Genomic DNA, 22562 nt, shown 5'->3' with positions numbered 1-22562 from the left:
AGTAAAATAACAAGACCGAAGTCTCGAAGATTGAAGGCGGCGACCAAAGTCGGTGAGGAGAAAGGCAGGATCGATTAAGCTATCGATACCATGAAAGTAATGCAATTACTGTGTGTCCTTTTCCTTTGCTCAAAATTGAATACATATACAGAGGAATAACAAACTAGTCTTAGTCTACGGAAGCCTTTATGGAAACTAAATAAATACAATAAACATAAAATATTATTTATAATAAGGCTTTGACTAATATTTTGAAGATGCAAATGAAGATTCCAAGAACAAGTGATACATGAAGCTATAGAAGAAGCATTCATGTTAGAAGATAACAAAAGAAACGAAGATAAAGAACTCAATTTGGATGCTTTAAAGGACCTTAAAGACTGATGATTTTTTTCCTCATGAAACAAGAACCTGCTGCAGACTGATCACAATCTTAATATATTGAGAGAGGGGGGGGGGGTGTTATCTTATTAATCTACTGGCTTTAGAATCATGTGATACACGGGATACTTAAAATAAATACAATTAAGTTATATAAACCAGTGCCACAACCACCGCACGTAAGCTGTCAACCCCACTCGCCACCACCACCGCCGTCAATAATCTGGTAGGTTCTCCCTTCTCATCTTCTCATCTGTCCTCGAACATTCATGGTTAGGTTAGGGTTTAATAATAGATGACAAGACTCAATACACCAATAATACTCAATATTACAAAGTGGGCGATTATACCTAAAATAGATATGATCCGCTAATATGTGAACAACACAGATATTATAATTGATTAAGATTATGATTTTGTTTGAAGCATAATAGCATTACTCTATTTGATAGAGGTAATTAGGTTAAATCGAGTTGGTAAATAGTTTGGAATTGATGGCAGAAACTTTTTGAATGTTGTGATTGCCAGTAAATGATCCATTGGATTATATGAAGTCTGATTATATGGAATCACTTTGGTCTACTTTTAATGTTAATTGCTAATCTTTGTTAGGGTTTGCTTGCTGAAATATGAAATCTGATTATATGGAATCACTTTGTTAATTATGCTTAATAATAACGAATATTAGGTGTTGAGCGTGTAAAATAGTTAAGTATGGATAGTTGGGTATTAGTATTGTACTATTGAGTGTTTATGCTTACTTGTAGAAACATATGATTTGTTTATGATTTGCTACATGGTGTTGTATTGTGTATACATTTTACATTTGGATTGAAAGTTCGATTTTGTTTTTTTGTCATGGTGTTAAGTAGAAACAAATGGGCATTGATAAATCATGGATTTCATTTGATAGACTATCAAATCATGGATTTCATTAAACAGTTCTATCCTCCGCCTCCTGAAGAAGTCAACGAGGTGGTTTTTATACATGTTGACCTGGTTTTGTATATTGTTGTTAGTGAGGCTTGTTTGTTGTGGGAATGTATGCACAGTTTGTGTATTCAATTTGACCTAATTTGCTTGTTACAGATGCACCTAGTGATTTTATTTGTTATAATTGTACTTTTTAATGGAATAGAAAATAGGAACAAAAGATGATAAGATACATGTTTCATTATGAATGACATAAAAAAGAACATCATACATAAAATTAGCATGAATAAAACGTGCTTTTGTATTATAGTTTCGTAGGAGATGGATGAAAACTCCAAGGCCCATGAAGGTTGAATGAATTTGTGAGAATAAAATTGCTATTCATTCATAATTTCTTCATGCATGTCTTTATCATCTTAGACCTATGAATATCGTTCATTGAATTTTACCTGATCATCTCTTACACTCAGACGTGTATATAAATTGATTTAGTAAAAAAGTTAAATATGATTTATTTAAAGATATGAATATTATGATTATATTGACGTAAATACCCGTATATTTTTAATCTCTATAATATAGGTAATTAGTTATTTAATTAAATAATGGATTGATATATTTTGATTACACTGACATAAATATGTTTTCATTGAAAAGAGAAAACTAGTTTGAGCGGAAAATATAGGATATGAATTAATCTCCAAGCGATATGTGTCCTCGATTATTTTCTTTTATTAGAATCGGTAGATTTAAGGTTGACCCATTAGTTTATTTTAGTTGTTTATATTAAAACACTTATAGTAAACATGTTCCCATGTATGTATTTTGATGTAAACGAGAATTAGGTTGTTTCTTGGCAAATTAAGAATGGCGTCAAACGTCTGTCCAGTGTATGAAACGACACAAAGGTTCTAATTATTGTATCTGTCCAATGCTATATATACCCGCTAAAAAATTCTTGTAGAATCGAGAATGAAGTTTTCATTTTGTACATGCCAGATTATGAATTAGTAACTGCATCCAATTTCTTAAAAAATCCCAATTGTTTTCATTTTTGGAATGGAATATCTATGGAATCTCAATGAATAAGATCAAACGGTATTTCATATTATTTACATGAGGTTATTTCGGTTTGTAAACTCTTTATTGAATGCAAACAATACAATATGTTGTTGAAAATAGAATTATGTTGTTATTCATTCTCTTATTTCCTTCACAAACTTATACGTAAGATATGGGAAAATCCCCAAAATAACAATTTTGACCAGCCCTTTACAACTTTAGTCATGGTTTTCACATTATACCCAAAATAGCCATCCTAATAAGTCGGATCTAACGGAAGCGCTATAGCCGCAGACGAAACGCAACAACCGCTAAAATCGCGCCACACGTCATGATGTTTTGTCATTCAACGATACAAGAAGCTGCTTTGAGGTCCGACGTAGCCCATTTCGTCTTCCGTCAAAACACTTCATCTACTATATCTCAAATCCTAAACCTTCATAACCAACCTCCGTCTCCATCTTTCTTAATTATTTCTCCACAAAATCAAGCAAATCCATTGTGTAAATCGCTTAGCTTTTTTCGAGGAGAACACAACCATAGTGTTTTTTTTTCACGAATCACATCTATTATTGAGAAATCCACGCAAAGAAATCCAACTAGAGGGTTAAATAGTCGAAGCCAATGGAAGCTGCCTTTTGCACCGTCCGACGACAGTTTTCTCTTATGTAGGATGTCTTCAAAGTTCCATTAGATCCCACAAAACAATTTTACATGTGAAGAGTTTTTACGGGCTGCTTTGTTCAGTTGGAGGCTATTGTGCTTCCATCAATCCATTGGAAGACGATGGCTATTATGGGTATTTTCTCAAACCATGACTAAAATTAGTAAATGGTCGGTTAATGTGGCTATATTGGGAATTTTTCCCGTAAGATATTGTGCGTTCCGGCCAAAGAATGTACATAATTATCCAAATTCAGCAAGAAGAAAACGATCCATGGGATGCTACTGTCTAACATAAAACAGGCCCATGCAGCTGACCTAGGGACATGGGCGGATCTAATGTATTGGGAGGGGTAGCACTTGCTACCCCTTTTCCGGCAAAGTAGATTTTTTTTTTCTTTTTCTTATGTTTTATGTATCTCGTTACCCTTGAGATTATATTATGTTGCCCCTCAAATTTGGACCAGGCCACTATTTAATGAAAAACTTAAAAGCCCACTATTTAACCAAAAACTCAAGTTAAAAAAATGAGCCCAAGATCAATTTCTTATCTTTGTAATGGGTTTTGAAGTTTGGACGGTGAAGAAATTAAACGCATTGCCTGCCTAATAACTATTGGAATAGCCGGCTACCATTGAAAACCACCACCTGTCCGCCGCTATGCCGGAGTCAGGACCACCATCCACCAACCTGCCTTTGTTAACGCTTAAGAACAAAGGTAAGATGCGATCAGAATTGAGTTGTGTTGTGTGACACTTGAACTTGTGAATTTATAAAAATCAGGATACACAATTAATGAACTAATTTGTTTATAGTTGTAGTGTATTGGGAGAGGTAGCATACAATAAATGAATTAATTATTTTTTGGGTGTAGTGATATTGGGACGGGTAGCACACAATTAATGAATTAATTGTTTTAATATCTACTATACTATTAAAACAATAACTATTTCTATAAATAACATTTATTCTCATAATTTCTTACTAATAAATTAATTCAAAATTTAATTAAATTATATTCAACTTAATCACATTCAATATTTAATTCAATATAAATTAAAAAATATCAGGTTTTTCTTTTCAAAGTTTCATGGTAGTTATTCTTATTTTGGTTTCATTTCGGTTTTTGGTTTTTGTTCGGTTTTAGTTTTTATAAATTTGTTTCGTTTCAGTTTCGTTTTAGATGGGTTTAACTTTATTCATTTTTTGAAAAGAAATCTAAAACCGAAAACCTAAATTGAAAAAAAATTGTAAAAAAAAAAACTAAAACAAATCTAAAACCGAAAACCTAAATAAAACCAAATACCAATAAAACAAAAACAAAAACCGATAAATCTAAAACCAAAACAAAAACAAAAATTGTAAAAACCGAAACAAAAAATGAATAAAGTTAAGCCCGTCTAAAACGAAAGTGAAACGAAACAAATTTATAAAAACTAAAACCCATGAAACTTTGAAAAGGAAAACCTAATAATTTTTAATTTATATTGAATTATATATTGAATGTGATTAAGTTGAATGTAGTTTAATTAAATTTTGAATTAATTTATTAGTAAGAAATTATGAGAATAAATGTTATTTATGGAAATAGTTACTGTTTTAATAGTATAGCAGATTGAAAATGAAATAATATGAAGGATTTACAAATTAATTGAATGGTTCACATCGGTTTCAACTTTTAAGTGTTTTGAAGTTATTGAAGCTTTATATTTTTTTGAATCTTCACAACCACTATTAATAAATTTGCATTTAGTAGAAAAGATTTGAAAAGCTAAGAACGTTTACCCTTCATTTTCTTTTTAATCTGGAAGTATGTTATTATTTTTATTTATGAAAATGGGTCATTTTAGAAATGTTTTTTGATTTGCTTTGCTCGGATCAAAACGCGTCATTCTAAAAGGGTATAAGTTTAGTTCGGGTCAACGAGTCAATATAAAAAGGCATCGATTTCATTCTGGTTTCAACGGGTTTTTTTTAAGATCGCATTGATTTGGTTTTGGTTATACCGGGTTAATTTAAAATATATGATTTGGTTCGTGTTTAAATGGGTCATTCTTAAAGCATAACGATTTGATTCTGGTCAAAACATGTCGCTTTCAAAAGGTTTAGGTTTGGTTCTGGTTCTTAAATAAGCTTTGGATGTGCTTCAGTTTATGAGGGTGCATGACTTTTCACATGAAATGTAAAAGCAGTTTTCGTAGTCAGTTAGTCACTATGTTTGTTAGATTGGTATATGAATGTTTATGTTGTCAACTGTGTTCCCAGGAATAAAATAAGCCCGAATCATTCTTGGATGCTTATCGGGAATCTTTCCTAGATGCTTATTTTCTGATTTGCTTGATTTCCAGAATAAATGTTAGTGAAGTTTGTTTGTTTTATATTAATATTAGTTTTTAAAGTTTATGAAGTTTTAAATTTTCTTCGTAGACATTCTACTATATAAAGTCATTTTTTTGTAAGTTTGTGTATTTAAGTACTTTGCTTACGTATGAATATGAATTGCAATTAAAAATCATGTTGTTTCAAAAAATATATTAAAAAATAACTTGTTATTTGAAATTGTAGATATGTTTACTTAACGATTTCAATATTTCCACCAGTGTCGTGCACGGGTCAATAACCTAGTCAATTAACTGTTGCTTCAAGATTGTAATTTTATGGACATCAATTAATTGTTTAAATAATCATTCTACCTATTCTAATAAACAAAAATAATGAGGATGATGTGTCATAACCACATTCAATCCTAGGTTTAATTTCCCTTCTATTTTATAATCTCCACTCTCCTTAATTCATGCTATCCATGTATCATGAATTTAATTGGCATGGCCTATTAGTTGTAACCCATATGAAAAAAATACACTTAATGTAATTTAAATAACATTAACTTTTACTAACCCATTATATCTAATTTTACTATTAGATATAGAAAGTTTCACCATGATTTTTTAAAAAACATATAAACTATTGAATACATTTAAAAGTTTAAAATCAAATATTGAATGATTAAATCACTTAAATAATGATTTATGAACCATTATCATATAATAATTAGTAACCTATGTTTAAATAGATATTTATTTATGTAGGTACTTCAAATTTCGTTGAATAAATACAATATCTTTAATCCTACAATTTGTAGAACACTTTTTGAGGTTACAAGATTAACTGGTTGGAAGAGAGCTTGTTTATAGTTTATATTCCATAGTTTGCAAATAACACTGTTTAGCGTTACAAGATTATTCATATACCTAAAAGTTTTGTTACACGTATCAATGTTATCAAGGGATGATCCCTGGACATCCATAACTTTATGGCATTACTATTAAACCAATTTTGTTACACGTATCAAAGTTGTTATGATATTTTTGGATAATTACGAAATCTTGAGTAAAACATTGAGATTTGAGTTTATTATAATGATTGATTTGTGAATGTTGTTTTGAGCTTTTAAATACAACATTGAGATATTAAGTAATTGATGCATGTTTTTAACGGGTAATTGTATTATGTTTGAATCAAATGTATCACTTTTTGTGTATAAACTATTAGAGATGGTGAGATGAGTTTGTTACTACAAAACAATTATAGAGATTAGAGTCTTTTCGTAACATGTTAAAATAGTGACTTTTCATGTTTAATCAGGTTATGTGACTTTATATGGGATATTATGGCATAAGGTTTGTATATTATGTTAGGTAAAGGGATTTTGGATGCTCGTATAGCATAAAAGGAGTGAGCTTCCGGGGTATTTTCTACTGAATGGGTCAATGAGACATGATTAGTTAAGGTCACAACTGATTTGAGTAAATGAGTTCAAGTCAAAACGAGCCAATTAAAAAAAACAATTTTGTTTAGCTCAAAAACAAGTTCGGTTCATACTAGGTTTCTTCATGACAGATTTGTGTGAAAGTGAGTTAGGTCAAAATAGGTTTAGGTTGAAACGGGTAATGTTTTGGTTTTCGTCGAAATGATTCGAGTCAAAATTTGTTTAGGTAGAGTGGTGAGCAGACTCTAATCGAAGTTATCAAACTATGTCAAATGTTGTACAAAGAAGTATTTGTAATGCATTTTTAATATAATCATGTTTTTAGGGTTCCCTTTAAAATTTTTAAAGAAATTATTTGTTTCAAATAATTCATTGTAATAATTTACACTTTGACAAATCCCATGTAATACATGGGTTCAAAAGTTAGTTTTGTATATATAAAGAACTTGAAACTTAAAAGAGAGAATTAGGATGAAATTGGAGTTTAGGAATTAGGATAAGGGTTCGTTTATAATTTTATAGTTATTGTTTATTTGATTATGGTTTATATTTTGTTTCTTTTAAGATTAGGGTACTTGAAAGTTGGAAGATGAAACCAAATTCTAAGCAAGTGCTTATTAGATTTTTTTTTAAAATTCCAAGAAAATGATGATATTGGTCATAGTTCAAATATTGCTAAGACAGTGCGTTGTGGTCATTTAACGAGGGGTGCTAGCCCCGTCCCGTTGCCACATAGATCACGAACACCACAATATGGTCCAACCATGGGAGGCGTTAACGGGCAATTGTGATTTGGATAGCGGTCGCGAATTGGAGTGGAGTGAATGGATAGGGGTGCTAACGCTAACGACTAACTTACCACAACAAGCTCAAGTAAACATAAGCGCAAGTGGGTAGGGGTGAAGGGTCCAGTCCAGCCAGCAGCATGTAGCGTAATGTGATAGGATAAATCCATTGATCGGCTTCAACTACAACACATAGTCTAATGATAAAGTAACAGAAGATGATGTAATGTTTCGATTTCAAGCTTGCAAATGTCGATGAGGAGAAATTTGTTAGGTAAACGTTTATCTTTATTTATTATCGTGTTTTTTTTTAAAGTGCGCTAAAAAAATTACACTACCCCTGAGTTTATGCTCTAGATTCGCCACTCTCTAGAGACATCGAGTAATCAGAAAACCCATCCAATATAGAGATTGAAAGGTGGTGACCAAGTCAACGACTACCTTTCCATTTATTTTGTATGCGTGTTTGTTAGTTTCTCCCATGGTCTCCGTGTGATAGATTTGATAACCATGGCTTTGTGCTGCGGTTTGTTAGATGTGTCCAATCTCATGTTGCCACCTCATAATTTTTTTTTTTAAATTTTTTGGTCATATTGTTGTTATTATTATTATTATAGGTTTACGATTACTTGCCGATATTGTTGATACCTATCAATTCGCATCGGTTCAACGCCGTAAAATTAAGCACCTGTATTTTTCTTGCTATCGTTGCTACCGTCCAATTCGTGTTGGTTCGTCACTTTTTGTTGTTTTAAATGGTTAATTTGTTGTATATGGGTATTGATAAACTGTTTTTTTGTTTGCTCGGGTGACTTAACCGGATATCAATCGAATTTGGTTTGACACTACAATGCGCAGGTTTTTTTTTAGTTTTTTCTTTCTTATCTATAAGAGGAATATAGGAGTTAATCGGGCTACAAATCTTGACAAGCGTGAACTAAAATTTCGATCAAGTTAAACGGGCTACAAATCTTCATGGGCTACAAATCTTGTCATCCACGTTAGTTATTGTTATAAAATCCTACTAACAGAAAACCTAAAAATCAAACTGAAGTGACAATGTCTGCCAACATTCCTTTGGATATCCAAATTGAAATCATCAAGCTTCTTCCTGTCAAATCTATTATTCGATTCAGATCGGTTTCGAAACAGTGGAAGTCTGTTATCGAAAGCTCTACGTTTATCTCCGATCACAACGTCAACCAGGCTCAGCTGCTCCATCATCTACTGATAACATACAAGGCAGAATCTTCTTGTCAGGACGAATGTGTTTCTATTGTTGATGATGATAGTTTCCCTCTACACAAGTTTTATCCTACTGTTCCTCCAATCGTTAAGCTAGCAAGTTATGCATTAATGCTCGATTGTTCTCACGGATTGGTGTGTTTGTACAGCTTTGATATGGATCAAAAGACGCTACTTCTGGTTATTTGGAATCCATCAATTAGAAAATCTATTCGTATAATGTTGCCGTATGGATTTGATGCTACTGGTTTTGGGGTTTGTCCTAAAACTAGCGACCTTAAGATCGTCAGGATTAAACGTGATAATTGGCTGGCTGAGGTTATGACATTAAGCTCTATGGCGTGGAGGAGTGTATCATGGAATCTGCCTTATAAATCACTTGAGTTTTCAGATCCCCAAGTAGTCATTGATGGGGTTATTCATTGGCATGCTTATGATATGGCTACAAAGAATGTAGGATTATTTCATTTGACTTGACAAGTGAAGAATTTGGAGAGGTAGATCTTCCGGATGGTTTAGCAAGCCCTAGAAGGGTGCTCGGTCCACGCATATTTAAACTCAACGAGTCTCTTGCCATGCTTAACTACGGTGAAGATGATGCAGGGAAAGGAGCTTGTGACGTATGGAAGATGTTGAAAAATGGTGGTCCAAAATCCTCGTTTACAAAACTATTCACTGTTACGCTTAACTTGGAAGATAGTAGAATAATTGGATTTCGGAAGAATGGCCAACCGATAATCGGACAATGGTGCCTACGTGGTGGTATTTATACGAGAAAACTTGAAGTTTATAATCCCGACTCAAAACATATTAATGATCTTGGGATTTATGGTTCGGCCTTCATGACGACCTCCTACACAGAATCATTACTTCTGCTTAATTACCCTGATTCTATCATTCTTTTATAGATCATGTTGGCCATGTTTTATCATGCATCTATTGTTTCATTCTAACCTTTTCGTTTTTGTGCTGTTTTATTTATTTCTTTCTTTCTTTTTATTTTCATAAATACAGAACATTTATTAGTTAAAAATATCAATGCTACGAAGCCTCTATAGTCTATATATATCACATGAATAGCATTTATAGCTTTTAGTCTAGCTTCCAATCCAATATCATACCTGAAAAATATCCTTTCCTATTATCATTCTATTATAAATTATAACATGCTTAATTAGTATATGAGTAAATGCTAGATTTTTATTTAACAGTCACATGCATACACCAGTTGCAGGGCTGATTTGTGTACAGAAAGCAGTCAGCTTGAAGCACATTAACGTCCCGTCAAGTTTTTAATGATACTTTCTGTGTGATTCAGTTGCTAGCATTGTTCTAATGACTAGTATCATCTTTTCTGAAGCCAAATTCAAACTCAATATAACACATAGATTCGGTGGTAACGATTTCATTATAGTTGTCTATATATTGCCCCGTTATTTCACTATATATACTGGCAGATTTATTTTGGCACACTTGACCCGTTTCAGTTTTGATACACCACTGTGAAACTCCTACAATCATTATTGAGATCCAAATCTTCTTTATTTCACAGCCAATGTAATATTCTATTCTCTTAAGGGTTTACAAACCTTGAAAAATAGGCCCCATAGTATGCCATACGTATATTGTATGAACGTAATTGTGCAGAAAAATTAAAGTGGCTCAGTGAAGTGTGAATGAACCCAATATATGGGTTAACCCATAGAAAATGGAAGGAAACATAAACCTTAATTTTGGCTAATGTATGGTAAATAGCAGATAGTGATCTTTTACTCTAATTTGTTTGAGCCATTTTATTAAATCAATAATACCATTAGTGTATGTTATTAAGTTTCTTCATGCTATTGTATAGTGTAAACATGTTTATGAGTAATATACACCAATTTCTCTCTACAATCTCTTGTTTTCTTACAAGTATATATATGTATTGGTGTGTCCAAAAATGTATTCACAATCACAGATTCACAGGGCATAACTTCCTTTAACTTGTGATGCACCCTCCCCTAAGTTGTGTTGAAATATAAACTAAATATTAGGGGTCTTTTAGTTATTTTAGAAAGTATAGTTTATGTCTAGTATGTTATTTGTAAAGTCTAGGGGTCTAGTATGTAATTAGTATGTCTATAAAAACCCAAGTAGGGTTGTAAATCTGTACGATTACGATCATTCTTATACGAACAAGTTTATCAAATTCATTGTTGTGTTTATTCTTTCATCTATTGCATTCTGAAATTGCCCAACAGTGGTATCAAAGCCAGGTTTTGAAACCGGGAAGAAGAGAAAGCAACCATCGATCTGTGTATTGAATCGGTTTTGTCTGTTGGTTGTATTTCTTGATTCGATCTGTGAATTGAATCGGTTTTGTTTGTTGGTTGTGTTTCTTGATCAGAAAAATAAAATCGTGAATTGATTTCTGATAAGAAAAGCCAAGAATCTGAATTGAAAGGAATCAATCATTCTTTTGTTCTTGTACAATTGACAGATTGATTAACAAATTCAGTCTTGATTGTCCAATAGATTTCACATAATCACTTTCTGGTCTTTTGTACCAGATTGATCATTGCAAGAGAATTGAAAGGGCTTATTTGTTTGTTGTGGGTCAAGAAATCACAAGCAGTGGTCATATTTTTGAAATCATTGAATTAAAATTGAATATCAATTTCTGATTTCATTAGAAAGAAGCAACTGTGTTCTTGTGTTAGTGAAACAAGACCATTTGGGCTTTGTATTTCTGTGCCATCAGATACGTTTTCTTAAAATTCGGCACAAGAACTCGAATCAAGTATATTGAATCAGAAAAGTTGAGAAACTGGGAAGAAATCAATCACGTGAGTAGTGATTGTTGTTCCTGTTTTGGTATTGGACATCGTACACAAATTGGTGTTATTGTTCGTTGACTTTTTTTGAAGTTTTGGGCAACAAAAAAGGAATAAAATCAAAAGGACAAAGGAAAGAAATTGTTCCTTTTGTTGGTTTCTTTCATCAAGAAAGGCTTTGTCGAAAATTTCTTAATTATTTGGTGATTATTGATTGTTGCATCTAGAAGGCAAAGTTCTAGAATTAAACTAGTTGCCTGCAATCACCAAACCAAAGAAGGAATTAAAAAAAAAGAATCAGAAACTTGCTGAAAGATTGCAAGAATATACATAAACGAATTCGTTTCGTTGTATGTTCATATTGCAAGAAACATGTACGTTATCGTTAGCAAGTCAAAACCCGTGTGGTTTATAGCACGTACAGAACCTACGTGGTTCATAGCAAGTTAAAACGAACCCTTGCGGTTCATAGCAAGATAAAACAAACCCGTTTGGTTTGTAGCAAGTTGAACCTTTGGTTCAAAGAGCAAGTTAGTGCATAAAAACCTGATTAGCAAGTCGGTCAGGAGCACATAAAATCTGGTTAGCAAGTAGGCCAGAGGCAAGTATAGCAAGTTGATCAAAATTAAAAGTCCAATTAGCAAGTTGGTTGGATATTTTTTGATCAAATCCTTCATGGTACATAAATCCTTCGTGGTAAAACATAAAAATATGGCAAGCAATAAAAAGAAAGAAAGTGCTTCAACATCAACTCATGAACAAGGAAATATTTCACTTCAGTGTCCCAAACTAAATGAGACAAATTACATGACTTGGGTATTGTTGATGGAAACAATGTTGAAAGCATATGACCTTTGGGAAATAATTGATGAAAAGGTTGAAACCGAAATTGTGTATGAAAAGAAGATGAATACCACAAAAGCCATGATCTTCCAAACATTACCGGAAGATTTTTTAATGCAAGTCGCTCAATACTCGACTGCAAAGGAAGTTTGGGACTCGATCAAAGTCAAATATCTTGGAGCCGATCTAGTTCAAAAGGCACGTTTACAAACGTTGAGAAGTGAATTAGAGGCTCTAAAGATGAGGTCAAATGAAACCGTAAGTGATTTTTCGGGAAAGTTAAGCAGTTTGCAAACCAAGTTTAAAACTCTTGGTGGTACTTTGAAAGATAAGGCACTCATGAGGAAACTGCTTATCTCGATTCCAAAGAAATTTCTACCAATTGTGGCAACTATCGAACAATATCAAGAGATAGACACGATGCCATTTGTAGAAGCGGTAGGAAGAGTAAAGGCGTTTGAAGAACATCTTAAAAGCCAAGACGAACCAGAAGATAATGATCAGGGACGAGTTTTAATGGCAAGTTCAAGCAATCAAGGTCGTGGTAGAAGACGTGGTAGAATTCTAATAAAGAAGCAAGTGGATATGGAAGAGGCATGGACTGAGGAAATAAGGACAAAAGCAAGTTCAAGTGTTATGAATGTGGAGAAGTCGGTCATTTCGCAAAAGAATGCACCAAATGGAAGAACAAGGAGCAAGAGTCCAATCTCATCCATGATGATGAACCGGTCGCATTGCTGTGAAAAAGCAAGAAAATTGAAGACCCTCTTTAAACTATATTTAGTTTAAGGGGGAGTTTTGAAATATAAACTAAATATTAGGGGTCTTTTAGTTATTTTAGAAAGTATAGTTTATGTCTAGTATGTATATTTGTAAAGTCTTCGGGTCTAGTATGTAATTAGTATGTCTATAAAAACCCAAGTAGGGTTGTAAATCTGTACGATTACGATCATTCTTATACGAACAAGTTTATCAAATTCATTGTTGTGTTTATTCTTTCATCTATTGCATTCTGAAATTGCCCAACAAGTTGCAAGTCACAACCATTAGAAAATTGGTGCTGAGTAGAACTTTAAACATGAAAACATATGACACACAAATGTGTGTCATCTTTCTTTATGCCACGCCTTCCTTCACGTGATTCAACGTATCATCTAGCAGCGCATCAAACAACCTTTTTAGGGGAAAAAAAAGCATGCATCCAACAAGCTAGCAGCGCATTATGTTGACCGTTTTCATATTATTTCAATGTAAACATCATTGCTTTTAACAAAAATTGGAAAATAATATATATATATATATATATATATATATATATATAGGGGAGGGATATTTTGAGAACCATGTTGAATTTTAAGAACTTAACAACTCAATTCTTGGCCACACATTTAATTAAATGGATTGGAATATGTGGTTGAGATTAAATATGACCAAAAAGTCAAAGTAGGAGGGAGAATAAATATGTAAGTGATTAGACAAAATTTTTCGTCCGTTACACAAGTGTAAAAAGTCGACTCAGTGCGTAAAAAATTATGTAATTTTTTTTACGTATATGTAACCTACATATATTACGCATGTGTAAAAAAAATTTCGAAAAAAAAAATCGTTACGTTGAGTTCTTTCGAGTTCTTAAAACTCAAAAGGTTTCTCATTTGAAATCTCCCATATATATATATATAGGGGATGGTTCATGAGAGAAATCATATTAGTACGAGAAATAAGAGAAATAAATCTGAGCCGTTGATTTATCTAATCAATGGCATATAATATGATGGCAAACTCGTAATAACTAAGAAAGCAAAGTATGGAAGGTTTTTAAAAACAATGGCATCATGGACTTTTTGCTTGGACAATAATCATTTATTAAACAGAGAATATATACAAAATGATTCTTTCTAAAATCCAAATTTTGAAATTTGAAAACAAACTATGGGATTATCGTCTGATCTGTGTTTATTATTCCAAATTTTACATAAATTGTTGGGTTTTTTTTTTTGGTTTTCTTTTTGTAGGAATTACTTCAACTCAATGAATAATATTAATATTAATATTGGATTATGTGGGGATTATTTCAACATAAATACGTTGGAGTGTATGAATAATTTCATTGTATAGGGATTATTACACTATGTAGATGAATGATAATAAATTTGCCTACACAAGTGACATAATATAATTAAAAATAGATAATATGGGATGCGGAGATAAAAAAGTCTTGGTGTAGGGATTATTGAACTGTGATATTCAACTACACAAGTAACGTAATTTAATTAAATATAAAGAATGTAGGATGAGCAAATTAAAAATAATCTTGGTGTAGGAATTACTGCACTATGTGAGGAGATTAAAAAAATTTTGGTGATTATTGAACTGTGGTATTCACCTACACAAGTAATGCAATTTAATTAAAAATAAAGAATGTTGGATGAGCAGATTAAAAATAATCTTGGTGTAGGAATTGTGAAGGAATTGTTGCAGTGTGTAGGTGAGTGTAGGATAATGAAATATAAAAGAATCATAGTGTTTTTTTTTTAATTTAATTAGGATACAAAAAATGAATGGTTTGGAAATGATTTATGATTAAAATAAAAGAGTTATAACTGTAAACGTCATTAGCAAATTAATAAATTAATAAAGGTGGAATAATAATGAAACTTCTATAAATTTAATAGTTACCAAAGATAATAGGTTAAATTCTTTACCATTATACCCCTAGGTTTAATTAAAAGTAAAAAACAAAAGAAAATTTTTGATTGGTTGAAATGATTTCTCACACTAACATAATTTCTCTCATGAACTTAACCCTATATATATATATATATATATATATAGGGGAAGGTTCATGTGTATTTTAGTCTTAACATGAGAACGCAGAAAATAATATCAATTTATACAAAAATGAGAACGTAAGAAACAATATCAACTACAATACCAATCTACATGAACAATTATTTACAATAACAAGGAAAAAAACCTAAAAATTACAACAAAAGAATCAAAATCAATAACAAAATAACAACAGCAAATACCAACAAATAATTATATCAGCAAAAGAAAAAATCTAATAATAACAACAAAATACAAATAAGCAAATACTTATAACGTCTCATAATCGAAAATTAGCAAATACGAACAAAAAATAACAGCAAACACTTATAAAAACAAACCTAATAATAACAGCATGGTTCTCACTGATTTCATGTTAAGAATAAAATGCATTTGATCATGTTATATATATATATATATATATATATATATATATATATATATATATATATATTATAATCATACCTATTTTTAACAAGTCACTAGTACTGGATAGAAGTGGGCAAATAAACCGGTTAACCGAACCGACCCGAAAACTGAACCTAAACCGAACCGGTTTGAAACCGATTATGTAGAAATCGGTTTGGAACCGATTGAAACCGTAGGTTCGGAACCAGTTTGTAGTTTTCTCCACCAAAACCGGTTCCAAACTGGTAAACCGAACCGAAACCGGCCAAAACCGGGCAAAAACCGATCAAAACCCGAACCGAAACCGATCTTTAAGACTGTTTAAAGGGTAAGACCCTACCCTTTTAACTGATACCCTACCCGGACCCTTTACCCTTTTAGGAAGAAATGTGGACCCGAGACCCTACCCTCTAAACAATAAAAGAATCGGGTATAAATATAGGTTTCAAGGGTCCAACCCTTTACCCTTTAAAACTGTAATCGCAACTCTTTTTCTGCATTTACTAGTTGCATATCTCATATTGATTTTAATATATGAATCCTAGAACGATTATATTTTCATTTAATAACACAGTATACTCTAAGTTCGAAAGTTTATCAACCATTTGAACTGATGAAAATAATATTCACGTTCACACATTACATGTAGAGAACAATTCAGTGATTTTCATATATATATATATATATATATATATATGTTTCCAATCAGTAGTATGGCCTTTTTATTTTTATTTTTCTTAGTAGTTGGAAAATTTATGATGAATCATATATAAAATACAAACCTTTCCTACATTTCAGATTAATCGCGAATATGATGTATATCTATCTAGAAACTAGTAAACAGGTCAATAGTTTGAAAAAGGGTCAGACCCTTGAAACCCTTTTACCCTTTAAGGTGAAATTTAAATACCCTTTACCTTACCCATATTATATATTCGGGTCTAGTTAAGGGTTTTGCGTGTCGGGTAAAAGGGTTTCAAGAGTATGACCCTTATCTTGCTCACCCCTACCGATCCTACCATGGCAATAAACCGGTTTCAACCCGAACCGAAACCGATCATAAACCGGTTTTGATTTTTGTTGAGCAAACCAAACCAGTTTTGAGATTTAAACCGGTTTGTGCATCTCTAGTACTGGATACAATCCTAGTCAATGATCTAATATTAAACAATCAAACCACACATTTTGGCCTTATTCACTTTTAGCAAATTGCAAGTTATGTATGTTTTATCCCAATCTATCGAAATTTGCACATAAGTTACATCTAATCCACTTTAATGATCACTATGTAATCATATGTAAAGTTTAAAAATTTCCGTTTTGCGCTCTCAAGAAAACCGTCTTTTAAACTATTGTAATTTTTTATTGGTATTCTTTGTATCAAGAATATATCTTAAAAACAATATTCATCAAGTTCTTGTAAAAGGTTAAAAATTTCCTACTTTTGCATAAAGATCACTGTGATTATGTTTATACAAACGAAAATCGCATAAGAAGCTTTACAGATTTAAATTTCTCTCCTTTCTTATTATGAAGCGGAACCACACGAATCCCCTGTCTCAGTTCAGAGACGGGCAAACATGTTTGACCCGCAAAGTCATCGCTGTCTACATCGTATTCTTGTACTGCAATCTCAAGTAAAGCGAGCTCTGGGACTGTCAATGGGAATGTGAATTCTTCATTCCATACAGGTGTCCAGTCATCTCCAATTACTTTGGTTTTCTTCTTTGCCACATCCGCAGATACTCCAGCCATGGAGACCTGTTGATCATATTGTTTGAGGTTGTTAAAACTTGTTTAGATGCCTTGAATCTTATTTCATAAGGAAATATAAAAACCTTCGTGTAGAAATCTGGTGGTGAGTATGAATCAAAGTGAGTCTGACTAAAATCCAAACACCACCCGTCGCCCATATACACTTTCACCTGAAAATAAAAACACATCTTTATAGCGTATACTGAGGCTCTTGAAATCCAAGAAACAAATTGAATGACTGATAAATTCTGTATGTAACTTAGTGTTAAGCTCGTAAGGGTTATATACTCATGCACACTGGTTCATTAGGACACATAATAATATAAAATCCTTCCGTAATGTGCCAGACGGCCCCTAACCCTAACTAGGCCACAGGGATGTGCATAAGTCGGCTTTGGGTCGGTTTTGGCTCAATTCGAACCAAAAATTAAAACTCGGTTTATGGCTTTTGGAAGTATTTCGTTTCGTTTTTTTGGTATTCAGTTTCACACAAAACCAAACCGTCGGTTTTTATTGTGTTCGTTTATGTCAGTTAAGTTATTCTGGTTACAGTTTGGTTTCGTGCACACCCCTAATCCTGCTGATTAATTGGGCTTAACCCTAAATTACATACAATATTTATTAATGACGTATTAACCTTCAAGGTTTTCTTCGCTGGTAATTCTGCCTTGGGGTCAAATACTTCATCATTTGGGCCCTTGTTCATAAGAAAATCGGGCTTTCTAAGATAACCGCACCCTCCATTTGCTTTGAACATACCATGCATCATCCATAGCGATCTCCCATACCCCTAATTACAATCAATAAATATGTAAGAAATAAACAAAAACGATTCAACAAGAAATTTGACTTCCAAACTCACCTGCATATTGAAGGCAACCATTTGAGTGCCATGCATCCATGCAGTAAGTGGTTTAAAGTTTGTAGAGGTGACCCGTGTTCCCTTTGGAAACACGCGGAGGATGTACTTTTGAGTGAATCTATATGCAAGTGAACCCCTATTTAGTCTCAAACAGAAGAACTAGCCACTTGCTTTCATTCGAATGTCAAAAACGTAATTAGCATTGTAAGTATTATTTAGGGGACTTTGAAAGTATTATTCCAGAACACTAGATTATTGCGATAACAAATCTAAATCGTTTTAACTTTTTACTAATGGTTCATATTTTCTAAAAAAATTAGTTTTTACATGCACATGTGATTTTTTAACTTTGAAATGTTTACATACACATTGTGTAGGTATATATTGCATACAAATAACCACACATATTTAGGTTACATACATAAATGAAATTTATTCATATATTTTTTTTTTGAATTTTAAGGGAGATGGATAAACATTAGTTTTCAATCATTTACTTATATTTTAAAAGCTTTAAAGATTGAAAAATGAATGATATATTTTTTCTTGTGTGTGTATATAGTTAGATTTAAGCGCTCAAAAATTATTGTTATTGGTTTACCTGACAATATCATCTCCATAAAGATTTGCAGCTTTTAGAAGGGAATCTTCACTCACACTAAGACGTTTCACTTTCCCGGGCTCATCCCTTAGTGCATTTCTTGTTCCATTTTTTGGTTTGGAAGCACGAATAGCAATGAGATGTTTGTATTCAAGGGTCGTTTTTTGCCCAAAGTGTTCGTCTTCAGTATCATCGTCGTCGTCTTCTTCATTATCATCTTCTTTATAGTCCACACCAAGGATTTCCGATAATGATAATGGTCGGGTTGCGCTAGAGCATGCTTCATTTGCACAAGATTTATTACTTACATTATTTTTGACAAGGATTGAGTTGCCTCTCTCATTATCAGCAGCAGCAGCATCGTGATCACTGTTGCTCTGCCATTAGGAAACCGAGTTGAAACAAACCCAAAGAGTGATTAAACTTTTCAACTGCCATAGCGTGTGGTTTATTTACGGCTGTTCAAAAAGCTTGCGACTCGCTCAAAGAAGCTTACTCAAAATTGGCTCGTTTGTAAATGAGCCCGGCCCAAGCCAAGGTAAGCTCAGCTCATTGGCTCGCTCATTAGGCTCATTTAGTTGGCTCACTTTTCGGCTCGTTTAAATTAAAGCCCAAATTTTAATATATATAAATCATAACACAAAAATATAACCAAAATTTTAATATATATAAATTGGGCATTTTGTAGTTTGTTAAGTACGCATTATATGCATAATAAAATAACACCTTTTTTTCTTTTTATAAATGTCAGTATATGTGAAGAATATAATATTAATTTTTTTTAAAAGAAAAAACACATGAGCTGGCACGACAAGTCACAAGCCCGACCCAAGCTTTTTAGGAGTCAAGCTCGTGCTTAACATTTGAGATTGTTAAGATAAAGAAGCTGAGCTGGCTTGGCTTGTAAATGAGCCGAAACCAAGCTCAGCTACACTTGGCTCCGTTACAGCCCTAGGTCAAACCAGGTTCAGATTAGAGCAGGTTGTGAGCAAAATGGGTTCGGGTTAAACCGGGCTACTTTAAAAAAGTATCAGCATGGCTCAGGTCAAAGCGCGTCCTAACAAAAATGAAATTGATTGAATGGTTTAAAAATAAACAAATTTCTAGCCAGCTCACCTTTTGATCATCCGGCTCATCATCAGACGACTGTTCTTTGTCCACATTCTTGGATTCAAGGTATTCCTTTGGCTCTTTTGTTGAAAGAATGATCTGATGTTTTAATGCATCCGGTGAAGGGAGTTCCTCTTTGTCACTTTCCTTTGGTAAATATAGCATATCCCAAAAATGCTTTTGACCATCTAAAAATCCACAAATGAAATACTAAGTCTCTCTAAAATGATAAAGAAAGTTCTTATGCTGCAAGCATCAATGAATAATATAAAACTAACCTCTGCAACTTTAGCTTGAAGATCTGGTGTAAGATGATCCTCTAAAGTGATTATAACGGGGTACGGAGACTTAACAAATGCGTGCTCTTTAATCGACTTTAAGCATTTATCAAGTGTTACTGGAGTTGTCAACGTCCTGTTCTCGTATTAAAAAAAAAAAGCATCGAACACAAAACCTTGTAATACAGAGATATGAAGTAAAAACCTGTTTGCAAAGAAAGTTTTGGGTTGAAGCGGGTCGTTTTTATTAAAAGTCAAGTCGAAACATGCAAAGTCAAGTCTACTTTGTGCCCATTTCTAAAAGAATGTATAGATAGTTAATTCATTGATAATGTTTGCAAGGCAATATTATGCACTAATAATCTGAACCTTCGAATAAATAGTGATTTAAATGTTTAATGTGTTAAATGTAGACTTTGGGTGACTTCCAACCTGTTCGGCCCGTTTTAGATAAAGCACAACTCAGATAAACCATTCATAAGTAAATGGGTCGAACCTAACACCATTAGTCAAATGAACGGAAAAGGTGGTATGCATACCTGCCATGGAGTACATCAATTCCATCTTTTGTACTATTTGGCCATATATCAAGTTCTATCCCCCGAACACCTCTTTTAAGTGCCTTTATGATTGGTACCTCACTAGAATCACTACTCAGTTGATTTCCAGTAAGGTATGAGTTGTGACCAGTGTATATAAAATAATGTTGCAATGGGGCTGTCATGTCATGATGTGCCTGAAATGATACGAGTTGTTAACTGGCATAACAGCAAACATAGAAATGCTATAAATATTTTACACAAATAGACAACTAAACACATAAAGATTGTGTTTTTTTTTTTTGGCATCTAGCATTGTTGTTCTAATGGATCCTAATGGTCTATAGTCAGGTTCTACTTGTATTCCATCTTTTTCATGTGGGTACATCTTTTTTTTTTTGGCATCTAGCATTGTTGTTCTAATCTTTTTTGTCTCTAAAAATTTACCAAGTACCATTAAACTCAACCAAATACTAGCATGATTTATAAACAAAGCAAAAGTCAACAGGGAATTGAATAAAAATACACACACCTGAGTTTTTATGGGGCCATTGATGTCATCAAGTAACAGATAAGTAAACAGATCATTAACAGTGAAAACATATCTGGTCAAATCGGCCCGCGACGGATCAAGAACCCGCTCCATGATCCGCTCCACATCCTGAATGGTGATCCCTTCATCTCCCTGAAACTCAACCAAGAATCTTAAAAACCTATGCGGTGACATCTCCAATTCACCATTGGTGTATGTATTGAATAGGTCGATCACGTCCGGGGGTGGGCCCAGTTCGGTAATCTTGAACTTGCGTTCAAAACAGCCGAACATTTTGTAACAATTATACTTGCCACTTTTAACCCTTTGATCTCTGCTCTCATCATCGTGGTACATGTGGGTTTGCATGCATTTATCAAAATTAGGGTTTCAAGATGGAGAATGGTGATCGCATGGAACGGTTCTATAATGCTATGTTGGGAGTTTTTTGAGGTTATATTGTTTATTTATTTAGTTTTCTTAGATAAATTAATTTTGCTTATTTGAATAACGTGACACCTTAGTAAGGGAGGGGTACCCTAAACCACTTTTCTTTTTTCAAATAAAAATATTTCATACATCTATTTTCTAAAGAATAGTCAGTGCCTGCGTGATTCAGCGAAGTACATGCGTAAACCTGATGACAGTACATTCGTAACCCGAATTTGGACGCGTAACACGTGCGAAGCTGGTACGTGTGTAACTAACAATTGCACACGCATAACCGGCACTTGAATGCATGCTACATGTATTAAATATGCCTAACTGGCATCGTGTGTGTAACTCACGCTGATTATTTGTGCGTTACGTGGTGTTAGGCACTTACCAAGGTTGGGTATCTCGCGTTACATGGTGTTGGACACGCGCTTATCAGGCTTGGTACGTGTAAACAATGTCATTCACGTACCTGATGTCTAAAATGTACAACAATTTCAAATAAACTGGTTTTCAAACCAACTCGTTTTGGCCCGAAACTCATTTGGACCACCAGACACCGTTTTAACCCGAACCCGTTCCGACCCGATACCATTTTGACTTGACCCTTTCGACCTGAACCCATCCGACCCGAACCAAATTAACTTGGTTTTGTATGGTTTTGTTCTGACTCTAATTAGTTCTGACCTATTAGACGAACCGTCCAACCTAACCCATTG

At 33.2% G+C, this 22562-nt stretch overlaps 1 protein-coding gene and 1 pseudogene across 1 annotated transcript; one reads left to right on the top strand and one right to left on the bottom strand.

Moving 5' to 3' along the window:
* The first annotated feature begins 8652 nt into the window (after positions 1–8652).
* LOC143570436 (F-box/kelch-repeat protein At3g23880-like) lies at positions 8653–9746 on the top strand (annotated as a pseudogene).
* Positions 9747–17125: 7379 nt separating this feature from the next.
* LOC143570426 (phosphoinositide phospholipase C 6-like) lies at positions 17126–21777 on the bottom strand. Its single transcript, XM_077056081.1, has 9 exons — positions 21409–21777; positions 20877–21073; positions 20334–20473; positions 20066–20247; positions 18950–19326; positions 18349–18466; positions 18124–18276; positions 17570–17656; positions 17126–17492 (listed from the first exon to the last, which is right to left on the bottom strand). The coding sequence occupies exons 1-9, from the start codon at positions 21775–21777 to the stop codon at positions 17202–17204; spliced, it is 1914 nt and encodes a 637-aa protein (XP_076912196.1). The 3' UTR covers positions 17126–17201.
* Between the last annotated feature and the right edge of the window lie 785 nt (positions 21778–22562).

This window comes from Bidens hawaiensis, unplaced genomic scaffold, assembly GCF_021521415.1.
Source record: "Bidens hawaiensis isolate Kalapana, Puna unplaced genomic scaffold, B.hawaiensis_p1.1 tig00024985_1, whole genome shotgun sequence".
Taxonomy (NCBI): Eukaryota; Viridiplantae; Streptophyta; class Magnoliopsida; order Asterales; family Asteraceae; genus Bidens; species Bidens hawaiensis.
The sequence above is the reverse complement of the archived record's forward strand: the minus strand, read 5'-3'. Positions and strand labels throughout refer to the sequence as shown.